This window comes from Lagenorhynchus albirostris, chromosome 7 (assembly GCF_949774975.1).
Source record: "Lagenorhynchus albirostris chromosome 7, mLagAlb1.1, whole genome shotgun sequence".
Taxonomy (NCBI): domain Eukaryota; kingdom Metazoa; phylum Chordata; class Mammalia; order Artiodactyla; family Delphinidae; genus Lagenorhynchus; species Lagenorhynchus albirostris.
In genome coordinates, this window is record NC_083101.1 from 53,690,696 (window position 1) to 53,717,418 (window position 26,723).

Below are 26,723 nucleotides of genomic sequence, written 5' to 3' on the forward strand. Positions count from 1 at the left end.
TCCGATTTGGAATCCTTTTATTTCTTTTTTTCTGTGATTGCTGTGGCTAAAACTTCCAAAAATATGTTGAATAATAGTGGTGAGAGTGGGCAACCTTCTCTTGTTCCTGATCTTAGTGGAAATGGTTTCAGTTTTTCACCATTGAGAACAATGTTGACTGTGGGTCTGTCATATAAGGCCTTTATTATGTTGAGGTAAGTTCCCTCTGTGCCTACTTTCTGGAGGGTTTTTATCATAAACGGGTGTTGAATTTTGTCGAAAGCTTTTTTCTGCATCTATTGAGATGATCATATGGTTTTTCTCCTTCAGTTTGTTAATATGGTGTATCACATTGATTGATTTGCATATATTGAAGAATCCTTGCATTCCTGGGCTAAAGCCCACTTGATCATGGTGTATGATCCTTTTAATGTGCTATAGGATTCTGTTTGCTAGTATTTTGTGAAGGATTTTTGCCTCTATGTTCATCAGTGATATTGGCCTGTAGTTTTCTTTCTTTGTGACATCTTTGTCTGGTTTTGGTATCAGGGTGATGGTGGCCTCGTAGAATGAGTTTGGGAGTGTTCCTCCCTCTGCTGTATTTTGAAAGAGTTTGAGAAGGATACATGTTAGCACTTCTCTAAATGTTCGATAGAATTTGCCTGTGAAGCCATCTGGTCCTGGGCTTTTGTTTGTTGGAAGATTTTTAATCACAGTTTCAACTTCAGTGCTTGTGATTGTCTGTTTATATTTTCTATTTCTTCCTGATTCAGTCTCGGAAGGTTGTGCTTTTCTAAGAATTTGTCCATTTCTTCTAGGTTGTTCATTTTATTGGCATAGGGTTGCTTGTAGTAATCTCTCATGATCTTTCGTACTTCTGCAGTGTCAGTTGTTACTTCTCCTTTTTCATTTCTGACCCTATTGATTTGAGTCTTCTGCCTTTTAATCTTTATGAGTCTAGCTAATGGTTTATAAATTTTGTTTATCTTCACAAAGAACCAGCTTTTAGTTTTATTGATCTTTGCTATCATTTCCTTCATTTCTGTTTCATTTATTTCTGATCTGACCTTTATGATTTTTTTCCTTCTGCTAACTTTGGGGTTTTTTTTGGTCTTCTTTCTCTAATTGCCTTAGGTGTAAGATTAGGTTGTTTATTTGAGATGTTTCTTGTTTCTTGAGGTAGGATTGTATTGGTATAAACTTACCTCTTAGAACTGCTTTTGCTGCATCCCATAGGTTTTGGGTTGTCACGTTTTCATTGTCGTTTGTTTCTAGGAATTTTTTGATTTCCTCTTTGATTTCTTCAGTAATCTCTTGGTTATTTAGTAACATATTGTTTAGCCTCCATGTGTTTGTATTTTTTACAGATGTTTTTCCTGTAACTGATATCTAGTCTTATAGCGTTGTGGTCACAAAAGATACTTGATATGATTTCAATTTTCTTAAACTTACCAAGGCTTGATCTGTGACTCAAGATATGATCTATCCTGGAGAATTTTCCAAGAGCCCTTGAAAAGCAAGTGTAATCTGCTGTTTTTGGATGGAATGTCCTATAGATACCAATTACGTCCATCTTGTTTAATGTATCGTTTAAAGCTTGTGTTTCCTTATTTATTTTCATTTTGGATGATCTGTCCATTGGTGAAAGTGGGGTGTTAAAGTCCCCTACTCTGATTGTGTTACTGTCGATTTCCCCTTTTATGGCTATTAGCCATCTGCCTTATGTATTGAGGTGCTCCTATGTTGGGTGCATAAATATTTACAATTGTTTTATCTTCTTGGATTCATCCCTTGATCATTATGTAGTGTCCTTCTCTGCCTCTTGTAATAGTCTTTAAAGTCTATTTTGTCTGATATGAGAATTGCTACTCCCACTTTCTTTTGATTTCCATTTGCATGGAATATCTTTTTCCATCCCCTCACTTTCAGTCTGTATGTGTCCCTAGGTCTGAAGTGGGTCTCTTGTAGACAGCATATGTACAGGTCTTGTTTTTGTATCCATTCAGCCAGTCTATGCCTTTTGGTTGGAGCATTTAATCCATTTACATTTAAGGTAGTCATCGATATGTATGTTCCTATTACCATTTTCTTAATTGTTTTGGGTTTGTTTTTGTAGGTCTTTTCCTTCTCTTGTGTTTCCTGGCTAAAGAAGTTCCTTTAGCATTTGTTTTAGAGCTGGTTTGATGGTGCTGAATTCTCTTAGCTTCTGCTTGTCTGTAAAGGTTTTAATTTCTTGTTGGAATCTGAGTGAGATCCTTGATGGGTAATCTTGGTTGTAGGTTTTCCCTTCATCACTTTAAATATGTCCTGCTACTCCCTTCTGGCTTGCAGAGTTTCTGCTGCAAGGTCAGCTGTTAACCTTATGGGGATTCCTATGTATGTTACTTGTTGCTTTTCCCTTGCTGCTTTTAATATTTTTTCTTTGTATTTAATTTTTGATAGTTTGATTAATATGTGTCTTGGTGTGTTTCTCCTTGGATTTATCCTGTATGGGATTCTCTGCGCTTCCTGGACTTGACTATTTCCTTACCCGTATTAGGGAAGTTTTCAACCATAATCTGTTCAAATATTTTCTCAGTCACTTTCTTTTTCTCTTCTTCTCTGGGACCCCTATAATTTAATGTTGGTGTGTTTAATGTTGTCCCAGAGGTCTCTGAGACTGTCCACAATTCTTTTCATTCTTTTTTCTTTATTCTGGACTGCAGTAGTTATTTCCACTATTTTATCTTCCAGGTCACTTATCCGTTCTTCTGCCTCAGTTATTCCACTATTGATTCCTTCTAGAGAATTTTTAATTTCATTTATTGTGTTGTTCATCATTGCTTGTTTGCTCTTTGCTTTTCTAGGTCCTTGTTAAACATTTCTTGTATTTTCTCCATTCTATTTCTAAGATTTTGGATCATCTTTATTATCATTACTCTGAATTCTTTTTCAGTAGACTGCCTATTTCCTCTTCATTTGTTTGGTCTGGTGGGTTTTTATCTTGCTCCTTCATCTGCTGTGTTTTTCTCTGTCTTCTCATTTTGCTTAACTTACTGTGCTGCGGGTCTCCATTTCGCAGGCTGCAGGTCCGTAATTCCTGTTGTTTTTGGTGTCTGCTCCCAGTGGGTAAGGTTGTTCAGTGGGTTGTGTAGGCTTCCTGGTGGAGGGGACTAGTGCCTGTATTCTGGTGGATGAGGCTGGATCTTGCCTTTCTGGTGGGCAGGTCCATGTCTGGTGGTGTGTTTTGCGGTGTCTGTGACCTTATTATGATTTTAGGCAGCCTCTCTGCTAATGGGTAGGATCGTGTTCCTGTCTTGCTAGTTGTTTGGCATAGGGTGCCCAGCACTGTAGCCTGCTGGTCATTGAATGAAGCTGGGTCTTAGTGTTGAGATGGAGAACTCTGGGAGAACTTTTGCTGTTTGATAGTAGGTGGGGCCAGGAGGTGTCTGGTGGACCAATGTCCTGAACTCGACTCTCCCACCTTAGAGGCTCAGGCCTGAGATCGGCCAGAGAACCAAGACCCTGTCAGCCACATGGCTCAGAAGAAAAGGGAGAGGAAGGAAGGGAGGGAGGGAGGGAGAAAGGAAGGGTAAATACATAAAATAAAGTTACTAAAATAGAATAAAACTATTAAAAATAAAAAAATTAAACTAATAAGAGTGAAAGAAGGAAGAGGGCCACCAAACCAAAAATCAAATCCACCAATGATAAAAGCGTTAAAAACTACTAAAAAAAAAAAAAAAAAAAGAACAAACAAAAAAACCAGAGAGTCACAACCCTAGGACAAATGGCAAAAGCTATACAGACAAAATCACACAAGGAAGCATACACATACACACTCACAAAAAGAGAAAAAGGAAAAAATACATAAAATAAAAAAAGGAAGAGAGCAACCAAATCAATAAACAAATCTAATGATAGTAATCTCTAAATACTAAACTAAGATAAACATAAAACCAGAAACAAATTAGACGGAGAAAGCAAACCCCAAGTCTACAGTTGCTCCCAAAGTCTACCGCCTCAATTGTGGGATGATTCGATGTCTATTCAGCTATTCCACAGATGCAGGGTACATCAAGTTGATTGTGGAGATTTAATCCACTGCTCCTGAGGCTGCTTGAGCGATTTCCCTTTCTCTTCTTAGTTCGCTCAGCTCCCGGGGTTCAGCTTTGGATTTGGTCCCGCCTCTGCGTGTAGGTCGCCTGAGGGCATCTGTTCTTCACCCAAACAGGATGGGGTTAAAGTAGCAGCTGATTCGGGGCTCTGGCTCACTAAGGCCAGGGGGAGGGAGGGGTATGGAATGTGGGGCGAGCCTGCGGCGGCAGAGGCCAACATGACATTGCACCAGTCTGAGGCACGCCGTGTGTTCTCCTGGGGAAGTTGTCCCTGGAGCACGGGACCCTGGCAGTGGCGGGCTGCACAGGTTCCCAGGAGGTGAGGTGTGGACAGTGACCTGTGCTTGCACACAGGTTTCTTGGTGGCGGCAGCAGCGGCCTTAGCGTTTCATGCCTGTCTCTGGGGCCTGCGCTGATAGCTGCGGCTTGTGCTTGTCTCTGGAGCTCGTTTAGGCTGCGCTCTTAATCCCCTCTCCTCGCGCACCAGGAAACAATGGTCTCTTGCCTCTTAGGCAGGTCCAGACTTTTTCCCGGACTCCCTCTGGGCTAGCTTTGGCACACTAGTCCCCTTCAGGCTGTGTTCACGCAGCCAACCCCAGTCCTCTCCCTGGGATCTGACCTCTGAAGCCCAAGCCTCAGCTCCCAGCCCCACCCCGCCCTGGCAGGTGAGCAGACAATCCTCTGGGGCTGGTGAGTGCTGGTCGGCACTGGTCCTCTGTGCCGGAATCTCTCCGTTTTGCCCTCTGCACCCCTGTTGCTGTGCTCTCCTCTGTGGCTCCGAAGCTTCCCCGTTTCTGCCAGTGAAGGGGCTTCCTAGTATGTGGAAACCTTTCCTCCTTCACAGCTCCCTCCCAGAGGTGCACGTCCTGTTCCTATTCTTTTGTCTCTGTGTTTTCTTTCTTCTTTTTCCCTACCCAGGTACGTGGGGAGTTTCTTGCCTTTTGGGAGGTCTGAGGTCTTCTGCCAGCATTCAGTAGGTGTTCTGTAGGGGTTGTTCCACATGTAGATATATTTCTGATGTATCTGTGTGGAGGAAGGTGATCTCCACGTCTTACTTCTCCACCATCTTGAAGGCGCCCCCCCAACCAATCATATTTTTATAGACTTATTAACATATGATTTTTACTTTGATTAGGAAACTTTTCAAAAGTACATAAAATACATAGATTAATGTAAAGATTTCTATCATTAAGATTCAAAATGTACTAAGATTTTGTAAATCTTAATTCATTTCTACAGTCACGTATTTTTTGTTTTCTTAGCTGGACATTTTAAAGCAAAACCCAGACATAATGTCATTTCATCCATAAACATATCAGTAGTATGCAGATATTTTTGTGCACATGTTCAGCAGGAAACGGGCCAGTGAATATGTAATAAATACTGAGAGCAGAGAGCATGGAGCAGCCATGCTCCAGCTGAGTTTAAGTGAAGTATGAGTTTTCCTCATAAGAGAAAAAAATTGAAAAATAGCTCCTAGAAACTTGGAGTCTTTCATTTTTGCTTTCTTGAGTCACTATCTGAAGCATAATCTCACATATACTCAATAGAATATCAACTTTAATATAGCAAAGGGGCATAAACAACTATAACGTACAACAAATCCAGTTACAGTTGGTCATTCCAACTTTCCTTTCTATGTAATTAATAAATAAGTAGACCAAGTATCATAAAAGATAAATTGACTTGACTTAACTGATATTTAGAGAACAGTCCACCCAAAAATAACAAAACACATATTATTTTCAAGTGCACGTGGAAAATTCACCAAGATGGACAATACTGTAGACCTGAAAACAAACTCCAACAAATCTGAAACCACTGATATCATATAAACCATGTTCTCAGACCACAAAAGAATCCAAGTAGAATATAGAAAGCTATTGGGAAAATGTCCAAGTGTTTGGGAATTTAACAATATACTTCCAAATAATCCATAGATCAAAAAAGAAACCTATAGAACAAAAAACAAATAACAATACAAATTATTTTGAACTGTATGGCAAGGAAAACAGAACATACCCAAATTTATTGAATAAAGCTAGGACAATGTGTAGAAAGAAATGTACAGCATTAAGTGTGTATATTGAAAAAAAATAATGGAATGAAATAAATGATCTAGGCATCTACCTTAAGAAGTTAGAGAAGAGTAATCAGAGAATCAAAGTAATCAGAGGAAGAAAATAAAGAGCAGGAATCAATAAGATAGAAAATGGACAAAACAGAGAAAATGGATGAAACAAACAGCTGTTTCATGAAAAGTATCAATAAAGTTGATAAACCTCTAGCTAGACTAATCGAGGAAAATAACCTATTTCCAATATAAAAAATGAGAGAAAGGACATCATTACAGATGATACCGAGATAAAGGAATATTATGAACAACTTAATGGCAACTAATTTGACAACCTGGATGAAATGAACAAATTCCATAAAAGACATAAACTATTACAGCTCATTCAATAAACAGTAAACACATTAAATAGACCTATATATACATATTTAATAAATTGACTTTGTAGTTAACAATCTTCTCCCAAAGACAACTCAAGGTCCATTTGGCTTCAGTTGTTAATTCTAACAAACATTTGAGGAAGAAGCAATGCCAAATTCTACACAAAGAGTTTACAGATTAGGGAGCCTGCCCCAATTTTATAAGACCAGTACTACTCTGATACACAAATCAAACAAAAACATAAAGAAAGCAATACCTATGGAACACAGACACAAAAATTATTTATAAAATTCTAGCAAATCTAGTTTAGCAATATATAGAAAGGATCATACATCACAACAATGATGTTTAACTCAGAAATTCAAGGTTGTTTTAACATTCACAAATCAATAAATGTAATTCATGATATTAATAGGCTAAATATAAAAATGATGCAATCATCATAGATTCAGAAACAGCATTTCACAAGACAATTCAAGATAGAAACTATTAGCAAATTAGGAGTAGAATGGACTTTCTTTAACCTGATAAAAGACATCTACAAAAAAGAACTACTGCTAATGGTGAAAAGTGAATGCTTTCCCTGAGACACATGAACAAGGTAAGGATTTCCATTCTCATTTCTTCTAGGCAACACTGTACTAGAGTTCCTAGCTGGTGCAATAAGCACGAAAAAGAAGTTTAAAAAAAATACAGATAGGAAAGCAAGAAGTAAAACTGTCCCTAATCCAAGAAGATATAATCATTTATGCAGAAAATCCTAGTAATCTACACAAGAAACCTACAAGAACTAAGTGACTTAGCAAGATTGCAGAATCGCGCTTACATATTAAAAAAAAAAAGTCAACTGTCTTTCCAAAGCAATGGATAATAAATGGGCTGCTTGATGAAGAACAGGATATCTGCGTGATTTCAAAGTGCCTTCACACAGGTTGCTTATTAGTTACATCTAACAGGGAAAGCATAGTAACTTTATAGTGGAGAAACTGAAAAACATCTTGACCTGGTGATCAAAATTTCTATTATCAACAAGGGGTAGATAGACCTCAATGCTCCCTGATGTGAAATCCTGAGAAGGACACAAGAGCAGTTAGGTAGTTTTCTGACTAGGGACGCATAACCTGAATCTTTCCATGAGGAAACATAAGAAAAACTCAAATTGGGGAATATTCTATAAAATAACTGGTCTCTATTCTCCGAATAACACAATGTCATGAAAGAAAAGGTTGAGGAACTGTTCCAAATTAAGGTAGTCTAAAGAGACAAGACAACTAAATGCAATGCACGATCCTGGACCAGATCCAGAACTAGAGAGGGAAAAGAGATGCAAAAACATTATTGGGACAATTTTTTAAAGTGGGTTATGGATGGTAGATTAAATATAAATATTGAATAGATGTTAAATTCCTGAATTTGGTAATTCTACTGTGGTCACGTAAGAGAATATTCTTTTTTGTAGGCTATACCTCGTGAAACACTAAAGAGTAAAGAAGTATGACATGTGCAAATTACGCTCCAATGGTTCAGGAATATAATAATATGTGTTTATATATATGTACAGACATATACAGAGATGGATATAATATGAAAAAGTATTGTAAATTAATGAACCTGTTCAAAGGGTATTCAGAAGTTCTCTGTTATGTTTATGCAACTTCTCCGTAAGCTGGAAATTTTTTCAAAACAAAAAAAGATAAAGAAACTTCTCCAAGATTCATAATTCCCAGAATAAGGTTCACCTGTGTCTTTATTTCTTTTTCTCACTTAGTGGAATGTTGATAAGAGTGCGCTTTTCCATGTTTCTATTATCATCCCAATTAATGACATGAGTTTTCTATATTAAACATCAACCCATGAAGAGTGCAGGGGCAGATGGGAAGCTGTTGAAAGAACAGAGGCTTACATTTTCTCTTTGTCCCTTGGGCAACTTCCTTCATATCTATGAGCCTTAGTGTCTTTGTGTAAAAATGGGAATAAGTAATAATATACCAACTTCACAGGGATGCTGTGAGAATTACAATAAGAAAAAGTATAAATACATAGTTGTAAAAAGTATATTAAAAAGTACATACATAATGTTCAGGCAATACTGGGCCTCTGCTTCATGCCCTCAGATACTTTCAATCTCCCTCAAAATCCTCACCATGACCTCCAATGTCTCACCTAATCTGGCCTCTCGTTCTCTGATCTCACCACTTTCCTTCTCCCATTTCATCTAGTCCCTCTGTTCTTAGTGCCATTCTGCAAGCATTCTCTGCCTCAAGGTCTTTGCAGCTCTGTTCGCCTGTCTCGACCACCCTTAGCCCAGGCACACACAAGGCTCCTCCCCTCTGCTACAGCTCTCTACTCAAAACACAGATGTCTTATCAGTGAAGCTTTCCCCCTACTGACAAAACAGTAAACACACTTAATTCCTATTCTCTGCCTCTTTCCCTGATTTATTTTTCTTTTCAGGGCTTATCACACACAACCCACCATATATGTCCATTTACTAATTGTCTGTGTCCTCTTAAAATGTCAGCTATATGATTGTAAGGACTTTTATTTATTCAGCACTGTATATTTAGCACATAAATAATGTTTGGCACATACACTCTCAATATTTGTGGAATGAATGAATGAACAGGGAGTAAATCTTGTACATATCTAGTACATGCACAGTCAATGCTTCACAGAAATCATCTTAAGACCATTTAATGAGAATGTTTTTTTCTCTGTTGACACCTGTCATTATTAAATATCCCCACTGCTTCTAAATGAATTTAAATGCACTGGATTTCACCGTAGTCTTTGAGATCACTGGCGATTATTTAATATGTAACCAAATCAGGCTTGCAGGTCACTGAGTCACAATTTTGAAGAAGGAAAGGAGGGAGGAAAAAAATATTCCTCACACAGACATCTGAATATTTGCTCATTTCTTTCTTAGTGGTTCCACCTAATTATCAAGACAGGGCAACTCCCCAGTAAAGCTGGATTTTCTTTCTTACCCAAGTTACAGTAATTGGCAGCTGTTCACTCACTTCTAAATATAAAATAGCACCCTCACATTTCAAATGCCACATCCTCTTACTCCAGAAAAGCAGAGCACATCTCAAAAATTCAGCGATCGTATCTGATGGGCAGTGACACCAATAGACGGTCCTCTGTCAACACCCAGGCTGACAAATGACAATCAATATCCCACTGCCACATGGGACCCTCCGAGTCACAGCCAGCTTGTTCCTCACTTGCCACTACCTTCCTGCAGCTGTAGGTTCCAGCCTGCATCACGACCTGCCCTGACAGATCCAGAATGAGGGGTCAGCTTTTTGGCTTGCTCCGTTTCCAGGGCCAGAAAAATCAGGCAGCCAACTCCCCAGGGACTTTCACTGAGTTTGAAAGCTACTATTCAATTAATCCATGGACGACCACCAATTTGCAAACATATGCATTTGCAGTCCTTTTGGTGCTGGGATTCACTTTCAGCAGAGATCAAGAGACACATGAACTCCAGAATTAGGAAGATGTCATGAGGCATCCTTGGCAAAATCCTCAAGTCAGAAACTCCTGTTAACAATTATTTTTCCTTCTTACAGAGGAATGAGACTAATAAATTATAGCCAGTGCTCTAAAGCATGGTGAGCCCAGGTCTTGGTGCTCATTCCTAAAGTACAGGTTACACACTGAACCAACTAAGAATTCATTATACGAGAATTAGTCCTATCCAAAGGGCTTCTTATTTAGAAACTTTTTTCCCTGCTTTTTTTATTGGTATAAACGGATTAAGAAGTATCTTAGTACTCTAAATTACTGAGCCCAAAGTCTCTGTCTCAAGAAATGTAATGGAAAGGATTAGTATACTCTCTCTACTTGTCACCTAAGTCAACAGAATGATGACAGGGACCTCGGTGTAGGATCAGCGCCCCCAGTACTAAGTGAGCCATGTTGGTTCTGGGCCTTATGACTATCCAAGCTATTTAAGATTATATCCTTCAGGTAGAGGGACAGAAGTAGTGTGGTAGTACATGGCAACTGCTTGGCCATTGGATGCGATAGAGAATAAAATACATCCCAAGTTCTTTACACTTTGTCTATTGAAATCTCAAAATTTCCATTTCACTGCAATTTAAAGGTTCAAAGATAAGTTTCAACCAGAAAATGAAGGCAGCCTCAACTTTGAGAGTCCCTAAACATGAAGTTCCCAGGCCTGCTAAGACTTTTGGTACCAACTCTGAACAGTACCATAAGCTTGAAACATGGATATCACAGAAATGTGAATTCTATCTATAGTTTTCCAGTATGGTTTCCTTGAGCATTAAGTGCTCTAAGTGAGTACACATTAAAAGAAAGGTTTTCCATTCAGTCTTCTTGCTGTGCAATTGCATCTTATTCTTTTCACTGGTTTCTTTCTTTCTTAAAACTAAATGTGTCATTACAGAAGGATGCACTGTGGTGTTGGAGTAGGTAACTCTAGATTTAAATCCTTGATCAGTAATTATTAGTCATATTTATTACCTTAAGAAAATGACCGATATTCTCTGAATCTCAGTTTCCTCATCAGTAAGATGACCAATTAAATCCTTCAAGTGGACAGTACATTAGATAATAGGTTTAATGTTTATAGTATAAAAAGTTAAAATAACATTCTGCTCTTAACTTGGTTATGCTGATCACATAGCCCAGAAAAAAATTTCCATTTATTAAAGCCTTGAATTACTGAAATCTACAAACTACCAAAAAATTATAAAACATTCACATGCTGAGATAAGCCACATCCTGATTTTCATTACCAAAGATAGGAATTTCTTGTTTTATTAAAACTGACTCAACCATAACCCAATCAGAACTGCAGACTGTCAAACAATTATACACCAAGGCTTCCCTGGTGGCGCAGTGGTTGAGAGGCCGTCTGCTGATGCAGGGGATGCGGGTTCGTGCCCCGGTCCGGGAAGATCCCACATGCTGTGGAGCGGCTGGGCCCGCGAACCATGGCCGCTGAGCCTGCGCATCCGGAGCCTGTGCTCCGCAACGGGAGAGGCCACAACAGTGAGAGGCCCGTGTACCGCAAAAACAAACAAACAAAAACAATTATACACCAGTAAAATGAACAACCGCAAGAAATGGATAAATTCCTAGAAATGAACAATCTGCCAAAACTGAATCAGGAAGAAATAGAAAATATGAACAGACTGATGACCAGTAATGAAACTGAATCAGTAATTTAAAAACTCTCAACATACAAAAGTCCAGGACCAAACAGCTTCACAGGTATGCTCTACAGACATTTAAAGAAGACTTAACACTTATCCTTCTCTATTAAACTCAAAAAATTAAAGAGGAATAAATGCTTCTGAACTCATTCTATGAGGCCAGTATTACCACGATACTGAAACCAGACAAAGACACCACAAACAAGAAAATTATAAGCCAATATCACTGACTAACATAGATGCAAAATCCTTGACAAAATATTAGCAAACCAAATTCAATAATACATTAAAAGGATCACACAATACAGTCAAGTGGAATTTATCCTAGGGATTCAAGGATGGTTCAATATCTGCAATTCAATCAACATGCTACACCACATTAACAAACTGAAAAATAAACATCATACAGTCATCTCAATAGATACAGAAAATGCTTTTAACAAAATGCAACTTCCATTTATGATAAAAACTCTCAACAAAGTGGATACAAAGGGAAAATACCTCAACGTAATAAAGGCCATATGTGACAAACCCACAGCCAACATCATACTCAGTGGTGAAAAGCTGAAACATTTTTTCTAAAATCAGGAACAAGACAAGGATGCCCACTCTCTCCACTTTTATTCAACATAGTATTGGAAATCGTAGCCATCACAATCAGATAAGAAAAAGAAAAGGAATATGAATTGGAAAAGAAAAGGTAAAACTATCATTGTTCACAGAAGACACGATACTACATAGTGAAAATCCTGAAGATGCCACCAAAAAACTATTACAACTAATGAATGCATTCAGTAAAGTTGCAAGATACAAAATTAATATACAGAAATCTACTGCATGTCTATACTCTAATAACAAACTATCAGAAAGAGAAATTAAAAATGCAATCCCATATTCAATTGCATTAAATAATAAAATACCTAGGAATAAATCTAACCAAAGAGGTTAAAGACTTGTACTCTCAAAACTATAAGACACTAATGAAAGAAACTGAAGATGACGCAAGCAAATGGAAAGATACACCATGCTTATGGCTTGGAAGAATTAATATTGTTAAAATGACCAAAGGCAATCCACAGATTCAGAGTAATCCCTGTCAAAATACCAGTGGCATTTTTCACAGAACTAAAGCAAATAATTTTTAAATTTGTATGGAAACATAAAAGACCCTGAATAGCCAAAGCAATCTTGAGGAAGAAGAACAAACTATACTACAGAGTTATAGTGATAAAAGCTACAGTGGCACAAAAACAAACACATAGTCAATGGAATAGAGAGCCCAGAAATGAACCCACATTTATATGATCAAATATTATATGACAGAGGAGGCAAGAATTTACAATGGAGAAAGACAGCCTCTTCCATAAATGATGGTGGGAAAACTGAACAGCTAAATGTAAAAGGATAAAACTGGACTACTTTCTTACACCCTATACAAAAATAAATTCAAAATGGATTAAAGGCTTAAATGTAAGATCTGAAACCATAAAAGCCCTAGAAGAAAACACAAGCAGTACTCTCTCTGACAGCTTAGCAATATATATAGATATATTTTTTGATGTGTTTCTTTAGGCAAGAGAAACAAGAGCAAAAATAAATAAATGGGACTATATCAAATTAAAAAGCTTTTGCCCAGCAAAGGAGACTATCAACAAAACAAAAGGCAGCCTACCAAATGGGAGAAGATATTTTCAAATGGTATGTATGATAAGGGGCTAATATCCAAACTGTACGAAGACCTCATACAACTCAACATCAAACAAACAACCTGAGTAAAAATGGACAGAGGATCTGAATAGACATTTTTCCAAAAAAGACATACAGATGGCCAACAGACACATGACAAGATGCTCAACATCACTAATCATCAGGGAAATGTAACTCAAAACCACAATGAAATATCACCTCACACCTGTCAGGACAGCTATTGTCAAAAAGGAATAAATAACAAGTATTGGAGAGGATGTGGAGAAAAGGGAACCCATGTGCACTGTTGGTGGAATTGTAAATTGTTATAGCCATTGTGGAAAATAGTGTGGCGTTTCCTCAAAAAATTAAAGATAGGACTGCCATCTGATTCAGCAATTTCACTTCTGTGTATTTACTCCAAGAAAACAAAAACACTAATTCAAAAAGGTACATGCACACCAATGTTTAGTGCAGCATTATCTACAGTAGCCAAGAAATGGAAGCAGCTAAGTGTGCATGAAATGGATAAAGAAGATGCAGTATATATATACACTGGAATATTACTCAGCCATAAAAAATCTTGCAATTGTGACAACATGGATGGATTTAGAGGGTATTAGCTAAGTGAAATAAGTCAGATGGAGAAAGACAAATACCATAACGATCTCACTTATATGTGGAATCTAAAAAACAAAACAAATGAACAGACAAAAAGTGAAAACAGACTCGCAGATACAGAGAACAAATGAATGGTTGTCAGATGGGAGTCAGGTGGGAGGTGGGGTGAAACAGGGGAAGGGGATTAAGAGATATAACCTCCAGCGATAGAGTCACAGGTGTAGAAAACAAACTTATTACCAGGTTACCAGGTGGGGGGGAGGGGGGAAGTATAAATTGGGGGATTGGCATTGACATATACACACTACTACATATAAAACTATACACACTACTACATACAGATAACTAATAAGGACCTACACAGGGAACTCTTCTCAATACTCTGTAATGACCTATACGGGGAAAGAATCTAAAGAATAGATATATGTATATGTACAACTGACTCACTTTGCTGTACAGCAGAAACTAACAACATTTTAAATCAACTATACTCCAATACAAATTTTTAAAAAAGAAAAGGGAAAAAGAAAAATGCCACAGGGATATAATGTACAGCATAAGGAATAAAGTCAACAATAATATAGTAACTTTTTTTTTTCTGGCCACGCCTCACGGCTTGCAGGATTTTAGTTCCCCGACTAGGGACTGAACCTGGGCCAAGGCAGTGGAAGTGCCTGAGTCCTAACCACTGGACTGCCAAGGAATTCCCAACAATGTTGTAGTAACTTTGTATGGTGACAGATGGTTACTAGACTTATCGTGGTAATCATTTCACAATGTAAGCAAACGTCAAATCACAGTGTAGCATACCTGAAACTAACATAATATGTCAACTATATTTCAATAAAAATAAACAAATGCACATACTATAAAGTCAAATGGGAAAAAAAAAATTCCCCCATGCTCTTTTACAGTCAAGCTCCCCCTAACTCCCAGCCCCAGACAATCACTGATCAACTTCCTGCAACTATAGATCAACTATGCCTGTTCTAGAATTTTATATAAATGGAATTATACGATATGGACTCTTACATACCTGGTTTATATCGCTCGATTTAAAACTTTTGAGATTGATCTATGTAGTTGAGTTCACCAGTCATTCATTTCTTTTTATTAACAAGTAGCTTTCCATTGTATAGATGTGGCATAGTTTGTCCATCCACATGCTAATGAACAGCTATCTGAGTTGTTTCCAGATTTTGGCTATGGTAATAAAGCTGCTGTAAAAATTCCTGTCCAGGTCTTTCGGCATACATAACGCTTTTCCTTCTCTTGGGTAAATATCTTGGCATGGATTTGTTGGGTCATAGGATAATGCATATTTAACTTTTTAAGAAAGTCTCATTTTCCTCTGGGTCTCACCCACAAAGAGAATGGTTGCCAGTAAGTTGTATATATGTAATAGCAATTGCTATGTCATGTTTTAGGATGAGCAGGAGGGGTACCTGCCTGCACCCCTTTGGGATGGGGGTGCAAGGGGGCTACAAATGCTAGAATGAAGGACAGCTTTTCTGTGAAGTAGAAGCACATATATTAGCAGTGAAATTCTTCCCATTTTTTTCAGTCTCTTTACAGGTGTCCTCTGGTTTTTCCCTGGAAGTAAAATGCCTGTCGCACTTTCTGCATGGGGATGAAGGAAGGAGGAGAGAGGCTGTAGAGAGCCTGCTGATAGCATCATCAGGTAGAGAGACATTTAGTTAATCCCATCTGGCTCCCCCGTCCTCACTGCTAGCCTCCATATTACTGTCTGATTGAGTCTGGAGCCCCTGGGGTTCTCTTTTATGGCAGCACCCACTCATAGATTCTGAGCTGCTCCTTCCTCTCTCTGATCACCCATCTTCTAGGAATTTGTTGAACTTGCATTTCCTGATGGTCCTTCCTTCATTCTCTTCACTCTTGCTGTGTCTGTTATTTTACTGAGGTGTCGGGAGAGAGGAGGAAAATGATTGTCTTTGGTATGTAGCCCTCACCCAGAAATCAATGGATCTGATTCAGTGCATTAATCTTGTACTAAATTTTGCGACTGAAACTTCCCTAGCCAAGCTCATCAAAGACCCTGCTGTTTAATCCAGCGCACACCTTTACGTCTTTTCCTACTCCATCTCTCTGTAACATCTGGATAACCTTGCTCCTTTCTTAAGTGTGCTGTTGACTTCCACAGTACTACTCTCACTTGGTTTTCTCCTGCCTTTCTGGCTGCTGCTTTCAGTCTCATTTCCACACTTCCTATTCTCTGCCCATAAATGTCGGTGGTTCCTTAAGGTGTCTCTTTAGGTCTTTGTTTTTTCTCACTCTATATATTCTCCCTAATCTTGTTGCCCAATGTGCTCTTCTAAACCCCATTCTTGCCGTGTTTAAACAGTCCCTTTCCTGAGAAGCCTTCCTCGACCCTCAAGGCTGAGGTAGGTGCCCTGACTAATGTCCCCACAGCACTTAAGAGACTCGTTCAGAACTTCTCATATTGCTTGCTCCTCCAACCTTAAGATCTCTCAGAGTCCGAGGCTGTGTTTTTTATCCAGAGCAGCCCACCTGGGATATGGATGGTGATCAATAAATATTTGCTGGACTGAACTGAGACAACAGATATTTTTAAATGCTTTGTGTTTTATACATGTTATTACCAGGAATAACAGTAAAATTTGCACTTTGAAGAAAAAATTTGCCAGAGAAAGATAAACCTCAAGTTAATCAGAGAAAAACAAATTCTTAATTGTGTAACGATAAGTTAATGCTGTTGTGCAGAAATTAATGATGCAGTGAAGAAATTAATGACGCACACTTTCATGTGAAAATTATATCCTCTTCATTCCTTGGCACCTCTACAGAGCCAAAACCAATATAGATTTCACCCATCAAAAAAGTCTCATACCCATGTCCACAGCAGTATTGTTCATGGGGGCCAAAAAGTGGAAGCAACCCAAGTGTCCATTGATGGATGAATGGATAGACAGGGTGTGCTATATGCATAGAATGAAACATTTTTCAGCCTTAAAAAGGAAAGAAATTCTGACACATGTGATAACATGGATAAAACATGAGGACATTACGCAAAGTGAAATAAGTCAGTCACAAGAGTACAGGTACTATAGAATTTCGTTTCTATAAGGTACCCTAGAGTGGTCAAAGTCACAGAAACAGAAAGTAGAATGGTGGTTGCCAGGGCTGGTGGGGAGGCAGGGAATGGGGAGTTGTTATTTAATGGGTGAAGAGTTTCAGTTTTGCAAGATGAAAAGAGTTTGGAGATGGATGGTGAGAGTTGTACGACAATGTGATTGTACTTCATGCCACTGAATTGTACTCTTAAAATGCGTTAAGATGGTACATTTAAAATTATGCATATTTTACCACAATTACAAATAAAATTAAAAAGTCACACACACACAAGGAATTGCAGGCTGTCGTATCTGACCTACAAATACAGCCTTCTCTCTGTATCTGGGAGCCAGTTCTTGTGAAAGCAGGACTTCCTCATATTTATTTTATTATTAAAGATAAAACTCCCCCTCAGTACTCCAAAAATGTTTATTAAGTTGTTCTTGTTTGAATTTTAACATGGAGGTCCTACTAAGATGCTCACACAGACTTATCTATCAGAGCTTGCCTGAGAAATGCACCCTACAAGCTCCTTGGGTTCAGGCCTATCTTTCTTGGCTACTGGGGCGAGTCTAACTGCGCTAAGGTAGTCATTTGTACTCACTGAGTCTGCTTCTAAATTATTTGTTGTTCATTGCTACCTGGATATCTAGCTTTATTTCTGTCTCAAGGCTATTTGAATTATTTCTGTCTATTGGATGTCTAGTCCCCTCTAACAAATGAAAAGTACTGAGAGGTTGGTATTCATCCTCATTTGGTATTGTCTGTCTACAGTTTTGGAGATATCTTAAATGACTAAAGCACCTACATATCTATAACTTAGGTCTACATTTTACCAAGACTAGGGGCCTATCTCTACTGAACTGTTAAGAGGGTTGCCTGTGGAACATCCTGTACTACTGATATTATTTTTCTTAGCTGTAGAAGAAATTCTATTTTTTTTCTTTCTTTTTTTTTTTTTTTTTTTCTGTACGCAGGCGTCTCACTGCTGTGGCCTCTCCCGCCGCTGAGCACAGGCTCCGGACGCGCAGGCTCAGCGGCCATGGCTCACGGGCCCAGCCACTCCGCGGCACGCGGGATCCCCCCCGGACCAGGGCACGAACCCGCGTCCCCTGCATCGGCAGGCGGACTCCCAACCACTGCGCCATCAGGGAAGCCCTGTAGAAGAAATTCTAAAATGCCTTGTCCATGAATGTCTTTCTTGGAAAATATGTGTTCGTGTCTGATTTGATTTGACCTAGGAATGAAGTTTTCTGTACTATCGTTCTCTGGAGTTCATAAATGAGAAAATCTCCCTCCTCCTTACGAAGAAAAAGTTCTGGGAAATACTCCTCCATGGGTCTCTTTTTAAAATTTTTAAAAAAATAAATTTGTAGCTTTTTTTTTTTTTTTTTTTGCAGTACGCGGGCCTCTCACTGTTGTGGCCTCTCCCGTCGCGGAGCACAGGCTCCGGACGCGCAGGCTCAGCGGCCATGGCTCACGGGCCCAGCCGCTCCGCGGCATGTGGGATCTTCCCGGACCGGGGCACGAACCCGCATCCCCTGCATCGGCAGGCGGACTCTCAACCACTGCGCCACCAGGGAAGCCCTGTAGCATTTTTTTTCTTTAATAAATTGGTAGTATTTCTTTTTTAAAAAATAAATGTGTAGCATTTCTTTCTTTCTTTATTTTAATAAATTTGTCCATGGGTCTGTAGATGGGACTCAAATATGCCTTACTGGGTAGGCCATGAATGCCAGGCTTTCAGCACTCTCCACCTGGGCTCTTTCTCAGGGTGGTGTATGCAGCAAGCAACCCTGAGGTATGAAGTAATATCTTCCTCTGGAACAAAGAGCAAGCCTGGTTACTGCTTGCTATTAAATAGAAGTTCCCCACGCTCAGTGTTCCTCTCCTGTAATGCATCCCACTGCATGCACAGGCACCCATCTTATCCTCCACATCTGTCTGGAGGATTTGGGGCTTAAAGAACTCAGAGAAAATATGCTCACACTTTGGCTGCTGCTCTTTTCCTGAGAGTCTAAAATCGTCTTTTACCTCTGCACCAGGAGTCTTAATGTCTTCTGTCAGCATTCATGGAATAGTGGCAACCTAACTTGTTAGTTTACAAATCAGATAAAATTCAATTAATACTGTTAAAATGACAATTCTCACCAAACTGATCAATCTCAATCACAATCAGACCAAGCACTTTTGTAGAAATTGACAACTTAATTATGACATGTGTATGTAAATGCACAGGACCCAAAATACCTAGAACAACCTTGATAAAGGAGAACAAACGTCAACGGACTTCAAGTGATACTTTACAGGTGATCCAGACAATGTGATACTGGCACGGAGATAATCAAGAGAACAGAACAGACAGCTCTGAAATAGACCGAGTCTATATACAGTCATCTAACTTGCAGAAGTCTTTTCCACAAACAGGGCTAGAATAAATGGATATCCATATAGTCTAAAACTAATCTTTGGCTAAATACCTTACACCAAATAAAAAATGATTAAGATTGACTGTATACCGAAAGTATAAAATCTGAAGCTATAAAACTTATGAAAGGAAATATAAAATAAAAGGATAAACTGGCATTCATCAAAATTTAAAACTTCTTCTCAACATATCATTAGGGAAATACATGAGCAAGCTATAGACTAGAAGATAACACCCATTAATTACATATGTGATACGTATCTGGTATCCTGGATATATAAAGAACAATTCCATAGATAAACAACCAGTTAGTAACAAGCAAATGATTTTAATTCATCATCATGTGAAAAACTGCTTAACATCATTAGGTATCAGGAAAATGTAAATTAAAACCACAATGAGATACACCCCACCAGATACACACCCACCAGAATGAAAAAACAACTTAAAAGACTGAACGACCAAATGCTGGCAAAGATGTGGAGCAATCAGAACTCTCACACATTATTGGTGGGAGTGTAAAACGGTACGACTACTTTGGGAAAAATTCTGGCTATTTCTTATAAAACTAAGCATACACTTATTCTATGCCCCAGCAATTCTGCTCCTAGATACTGATCCAACAGGAACGAGAAAATATATACGGTAAAAGAATATTCATCATAGCCAAATGGAAATGGTGATCTTCTACAGCTAAAGATATAAAGAAGGAACCACAACAAGATGGTAGGAGGGATGCAGATGTCGTACAGTCAAGACCCACGCCCCCAGGTGGGTGACCCATAAACGGGGAGATAATTACATTGCAGAGGTTCTCCCCAAGGAGGGAGTGGCCTGAGCCCCACAATGGGCTTCCCAGCCTGGGGGGTCCCACACCAGGAAGAGGAGCCCCTAGAACATTTGGCTTTGAAGGCCAGTGGGGCTTACTTTCGGGAGTTCCAAAAAGCTGTGGGAAACAGACTCTGCTCTCAAAGGGTGCACACAAAATCTCACACACTCTGGGACCCAAGGCAGAAGCGGTAATTTGAAAGGAGCCTCCCAGAGAGGCAGGAGGCAAATGGAGCTTACCCTGGGGACACAGACACTGGTAGCAGCCATTTGGGGAGCTCACTGTACCACATGGGCACTGGTGCTGGTAAGCGCCATTTTGGAATCCTCCCTCTAGCTTATGAGTGCTGGGACGTGGCCCTGCCTACCAGCCTTTCAGCCTCAGTACTGGGATGCCTCAGGCCAAGCAACTAGCCAGGTGAACACGGCTCACCCGCCAGCAGGCCCATGGCCTTAAGACCCCCTGAGCCCACAGCTAGCTGCCCCTGTCCATCAGAGAGGCCAGGACCCAGGGCTGGCTCCACATACCAGTGCGCTAGCACCAGCCCTGGGACCCCCAGGGCCCTACAGCCAGAGACACTGGGACCCAGCTCTGTCTACCAGTGAGCCGGCATGAGCCAGCAGTAGGCCCAGGACCTGGTCTTACCCACCATTGGGTGGATACCAGTCCTGGGTTCCCCTGGGCCCCAGCCCCACCTAGCAGCAGGCAGACACCAGCCCCAGGACCACTGAAGCCCTGCAGCCTGCCATACCAGGATTTAGCCTGCCCACCAGCAGGCCAGCACTAGCCTCCAGACTCACAGGGCACTGCAGCCAGTCACCTGGTTCCCCCCAGCAATGAGCCAGCACTAGCTCTGGGGACCCCTGGGCCTCAGCCTCACCCACCAGCAGGTCGACACCAGCTTTGGGACCCCCCAGATCCTACAGCCAGCAGCCTCATGACCCAGCCCCACCCACCAGCAGCCAGAAATCTTTCAGAGTGCCTTTGAGTCTTTTCTTAAAATACTTCTAGTTATACTTTAATTTACCTCCCTATTGCTAGACATTTGTTGTCCAGAGTCTAAAAATGCTCAGCAAGTGATTCAAAGACAAAAACAGGATGAAATCATTGACGCTCAAACTGAAAATCACATTTCGGCAAACTTCACCTCCAAGGAGAATCAACAACAGTGGTGAAGATCTGGACAATCCTTGGTGTCCTTTCCTGCAGCTTTGGATGAAGGAGAACCAAAGCAGGGTTGGGGGGCGGGGTATTAGAATACAAAAGTTCTCACGGTCTAGGGAAGGCTGACTGTTCTCTAGCCACCACATCAAGTTAAGCACCAGAACCAGTTCTAAATCATTCTATCAATGGATGGCAACTCACATCAGGAAACACGGTGCCGAAAGTCAACCAATCAGGAGATTTGCCTTTGGAAAAGCCAGGGGCTTGGAAAAGACACAAAACTTACCAGCATGAGACTCAAACTTCAGCAAAGCACTGTGGTAGCCCAGAAAAATCAAGATGGACTCCTTCCCCACACAGCAATATTCAGTGTCTCTGTTGAGTGAGCATCTGAAGACACAGACACCATCAGCTATAAAAGGTGGGAAAGAAAAGGATTAGGAAAATCCAAAACAGAAATCCTGCATTTCTGTTTTCAAGGCTCCCCATTTCTGTCTCCTTAATATAATGCCTCCTGGGACATAAGTGAACATGAGGATGAATGCAACCACGGTCAAAAAAATAATTCTTCGCATATGGCTTAACAAAGGGCTCAAAACTGACTCTTGTCTCTTGCCTTTGTGTCTATCGTTCCATTCCCTATAACCCTTTATTCCCCAAATCATTTTGTATCTCTTGACACCATCCTAGGAGAGATCAGGTCATGGTTTTCTGGGTGATTCCTGAGCACCTACTATGTGCCCAAGATATCACAACAAATCTTCACTCTATGTATTATCACTGCCAGTGTTCCTACGTGAATACTAGGAAAAGAGTTTAGGTCCAATATGCTAATAAGTGGCAGAACTGGAATTCAAACCCAGGTATTCGACTCCGACGCACGTTCTTCCTACCACAATGTGCAAGCAGGATAAAGAGGGAGAGTCATTCTGCAAGCAGAACCCGTGGTAAGTGGCTGTGGTCTCATTAGATTCACCTATAGATAATTGGGAACTAACTCTCAATTCCTCTCTTTACAGGTTAGACAGGGCCTTCACCTTGGGCAGCTGTAGTATGGTAGAAAGAGCAATGAAACTTGCAGTTTTGCTTTCATCTTTGATGTTTACTAACATTGGAATTTCAATCACCTGATCATTTTGAGCCACATTTCTTCATTATGTAAAATAAAAATACTGATGCTTATTTTACAGGCTTTTTGTGAAGACTGAATAATAAAGGTGAAATAATTTCTAAAATCCTATTAAAACAATAAAGGACTATTACTATTCCTCTCATTATAAAGGAGATCTTAGTTTCTATTCTTAATGTTCTCCTTTCTCCCTTACAAAATTAAATAGAATAGTTGTGTTAACTTAAAAACATAATTATATATATATAAAATTCTACTGTTACACATGAGCATATGCACATTCAAAACAGACACACAGAGTTAAAATGACCAAATATTTTCAAATATTTTCATCCATTACTTCACTCACAAGTGAGGATCTCCTGATGGAAGCATTCACAAATATTTTTCACAAAACATCTTGGCTGGTTAAATACTGCAGATGTTTTGAAAACATTTACCTGGCATAAAACATGATTACAGGTTTAGATATTACAGCCCAGTCAGTGCCTCAAAGGCATAAGTGTCTCCTTGCAGGGAGGTAGCCATGAATGTAGATACAGAAGAGGAGTTTGGGGTCTTTTAAACAATATGTTTTTTTTTGAAATCAAAAGAAATATTTTCTTCAAGAAAGCAGGATTCCTAGCATTTACCAATTATTTCCTTTATGGTTTAGAAGTAGAATAAGAGAGAAGGAAGAAGGAATGAGGATTCTAGGCTTCTACAGTCCCTTGTACATACATGACTATTACAGTCTGTAAGCTCTTTGTGGGCAGGGGCAATTTTACTTTATTTTTGGAATCAGTATCTTTTTTCCTCTGAATCAAAACCTAGCCCAGTACCTGGTATTTAATATTTGCTGAATCAGCGAAAGCATTTCTCCATGTATTGACTGCACACCCCCACAGAACAGGTAAACGGCTTTATATTTTACCTGGTTCAATTCTCCATAACCAGATAGGCTCATAAAGTTTTGTTTTTTTATTGTTTGTTTTGTTGAATAGCTCCTTTTCCTACTTTTATAAACTGTAAAATGCCTGTCCATGTATCCTCCTTTCTTCATCCTCTTCTTACCCTCTGTTTAAATATGGGTGGAGAATGTCTTTTTAAGTATACAACAAAATCCAGAAAGTACTGGTAATTACTCAAAAATTTAAAACCTACATATGGCAAAATTTTTCAAATACTTTAAGCCAATTTAAAAAGCAATGATAAACTAGGAAAAATATTTTCAACACACTTAACAAAGACTTAATATCCTCAATATACAATCAGCTGTAAAAAATAAGAAGCAATCAACCTACTGAAAATTTAGTAAGAAGGATTAATAGACAACTGGCACCTAGAAAAATGCTGATAACAAAAAAAAAATGTGAAAAAATAATGAATCTCAGAAATAATCAAAGAAATATATGATAAAACAATGAGATCAAGCTTTTTATGTCTTACTGTTAAGTTTTTAAAAATATAAAATGACAGTATCAAATGCTGGAGAGGGTGTGAGAACACAGTGAATGGTAGTTATTCACAATGTAAATTTCTATGCTCCTGGAATACAGTCTGCCCATATGCTTCAAAATTTAAAGCCTATGTACTCTTTGTTAGATATTCCACTCATAATAAAATTTTTTCTACGATGTACTTTATCAAGTGTGAATAAACGTATATTCAAGGACATGCACCTTAGAGCTGTTTATTTAGCTATCAGATGTAAAGAGGCCCAGAGCCCATCACTTACATGGCTGCTTAAATCAGGCAGCTCCAAGTTAAGGCTGCCGAACAGCATGTGCAATATTACTGTGGCAATTTAACGCTGTGTTTGTCTTTGGAGAAAGCTGTTTTGAAAGATATACATCAAAATGCCATCAGTGGTTTCCTCTGAACCGAGAGATGTGGGAACATTTTTATTTTTCCCCTCTTAAAGTTCCCCTCATAAACTACTGACCCTGCGCTCTAGAGCCCGCAAGCCACAACTACTGAGCCCACGTACCGCAACTACTGAAGCCACGCACGTAGAGTCCATGCTCCTCAACAAGAGAAGCCACCACAATGAGAAGCCCATAGACCACAACGAAAAGTGGCCCCTGCTCACTGCAACTAGAGAAAGCCCGTACACAGCAACAAAGACCCAACCCAAAAATAAATAAAAATTAAAAGTAAAAATTAAAAAAAATCATTCATGGAAATGAATGTTTTATCATGTGTTTTATTTGCTAATCTTATATCTTCTTGTGTTGATTTCCTTTCTTGTCCTTTTACCATGTTAGTACAGAAAACAAACATTCTAAATGATTTCTGTCGACGAATATGGTCAAGATTAAATTGCAGCTATTCTAGGGGAGAGTGTATTAACCGAGACTTGTGTCTTTTTAGAGAATTTATATTAGAAAAATGAAGACATACGATAAAAAATTGTTTGAGGAATACATATAAATCCAAGACCAGGAGATACCATTACATTGGTGAAAAGTAAGGATGCTGTGGAGATCATTTCCACTGTACACTTACAAGTAAGGTACAAGGCATCTATATTTCTATCAAGTTGTTATTACTTGTAACAATAACAACATTTGCAGAGCACTCTGACTCCCTTTACGAACATCTCATTTCATCTTTTCAGTGATATGGAAGGCTGGCTGCTTCTGTCTATTCACTATCATTCTGCTTTTGAACTTTGCTTTCATTGACGACCCTCTTTGCTACTTTTTCGAAGGGCAAGGCCTGATCTCTTGGTAGCAGCAGAGTAACAAGCAGAGTAAGTTCATGTGCACAAAATTTATCGAACTTTAGAAAAGCCCAGAGCCTTGCTGTTTCCTACTTGAGGAAAAGCCACTTGTTCTACCAGAGGACTCTCAAAGAAAATCCATAATGATAGTGAATCCAGATGCCTTACTCTATCCTCCACCTCAGCCCATCTGACAAAACTTCCAAAGGCACACAAAGAAATCCAGGATGCAACCATTTTACGAGTGCATACAAGTAAACATGGAAAGTGCATACAAGTAAACATGGAACGTGGCACCAGGTAAAGTCAAGAGAATTGTCCTTGTCTCTCTTAACCAGTATTTCTCTACTTTTCCACATAAATACCTCCCTCTCCTTTCAGCCTATGCAAATGCAAAATCCAATCTCCACAGGAAAGCTACAACACTAGTAGATTAAGAATATTAGATATCAGACGTGGTCTAGAACAGATATTCTAAAATATATTTTTATACATAAATTCCTGGACCAAAGAGTACTCATGACCTAATAATATGTCATTATGCCAGTTCTTTGCTAAGTAAGCCTTTTAATATTTTGCTATCAAGAACTAGGAAGTTAGTCTATCTAAGGAATGTTTCCTAGACACATAACTAAAAAAAGGACTGTACAGGCAGCACCTATAAAGATGGAATAAAGTATACAGACAACTAAGCAATTATTTTCAACAAATTTAACTACGGAAGATGAGTGTAAAGAAAAAAGGGCAGAATTATGGAACTCTAAGAAATCTAATATTAAAATCAGACATCAACATTGAATAACACAGTTTCTTAGGGGATGTGACACAGTAGTAATAAATGATATATTCACAGCTTTTTCCTCTCTTCTACCTGGTAAGGAGAATTTTGTATTTGAAAGATTAGATTCTACTTTTTGCTTGCTGGAGTAATGATTGTGAAGAAAAACTGAAAATGGATCGATTGATTCAGGTTGAAAGAGACTAAAAGTTAACAGCGGAAAAGAAATGAAGAGAACGGGAAGATTAGGAGAAGGAAGAAAGGGATCCGGAGGTGGTTCTAGAGTTGAGGACTGTGGTAGCTGTCATACGTGACAGACAGAGACAGAGAGAGAAAAGGGGCTTTTAAGACATCAGTCTCAGAATAACAATAATGAATGCTATCACTACCAACTATGATTACTGAAAGAGATGTCTAATTGTTTTATTGTTGTTTTGGTTTGGCACTGGTTTGGTTTTGTAAATGTGCACCCCTTCCTCTACATTTTGTTTATTATATTTATGCTAAGTCTGCACTGTCAACTCATACACCCATTACCCAGTAGGAGTGTTCCCTTTCAGCCTTCATT

At 39.1% G+C, this 26,723-nt stretch overlaps 1 protein-coding gene across 1 annotated transcript in view; it reads right to left on the reverse strand.

The window, feature by feature from the left end:
• Positions 1-26,723, reverse strand: part of LOC132523618 (histone-arginine methyltransferase CARM1-like) — a 263,342-nt gene that overhangs the window by 140,272 nt on the left and 96,347 nt on the right. The window contains exon 2 of the mRNA XM_060155028.1: positions 21,831-21,956. Coding sequence (XP_060011011.1) covers positions 21,831-21,956 — 126 coding nt within the window. The remainder of the gene's footprint in view (positions 1-21,830; positions 21,957-26,723) is intronic.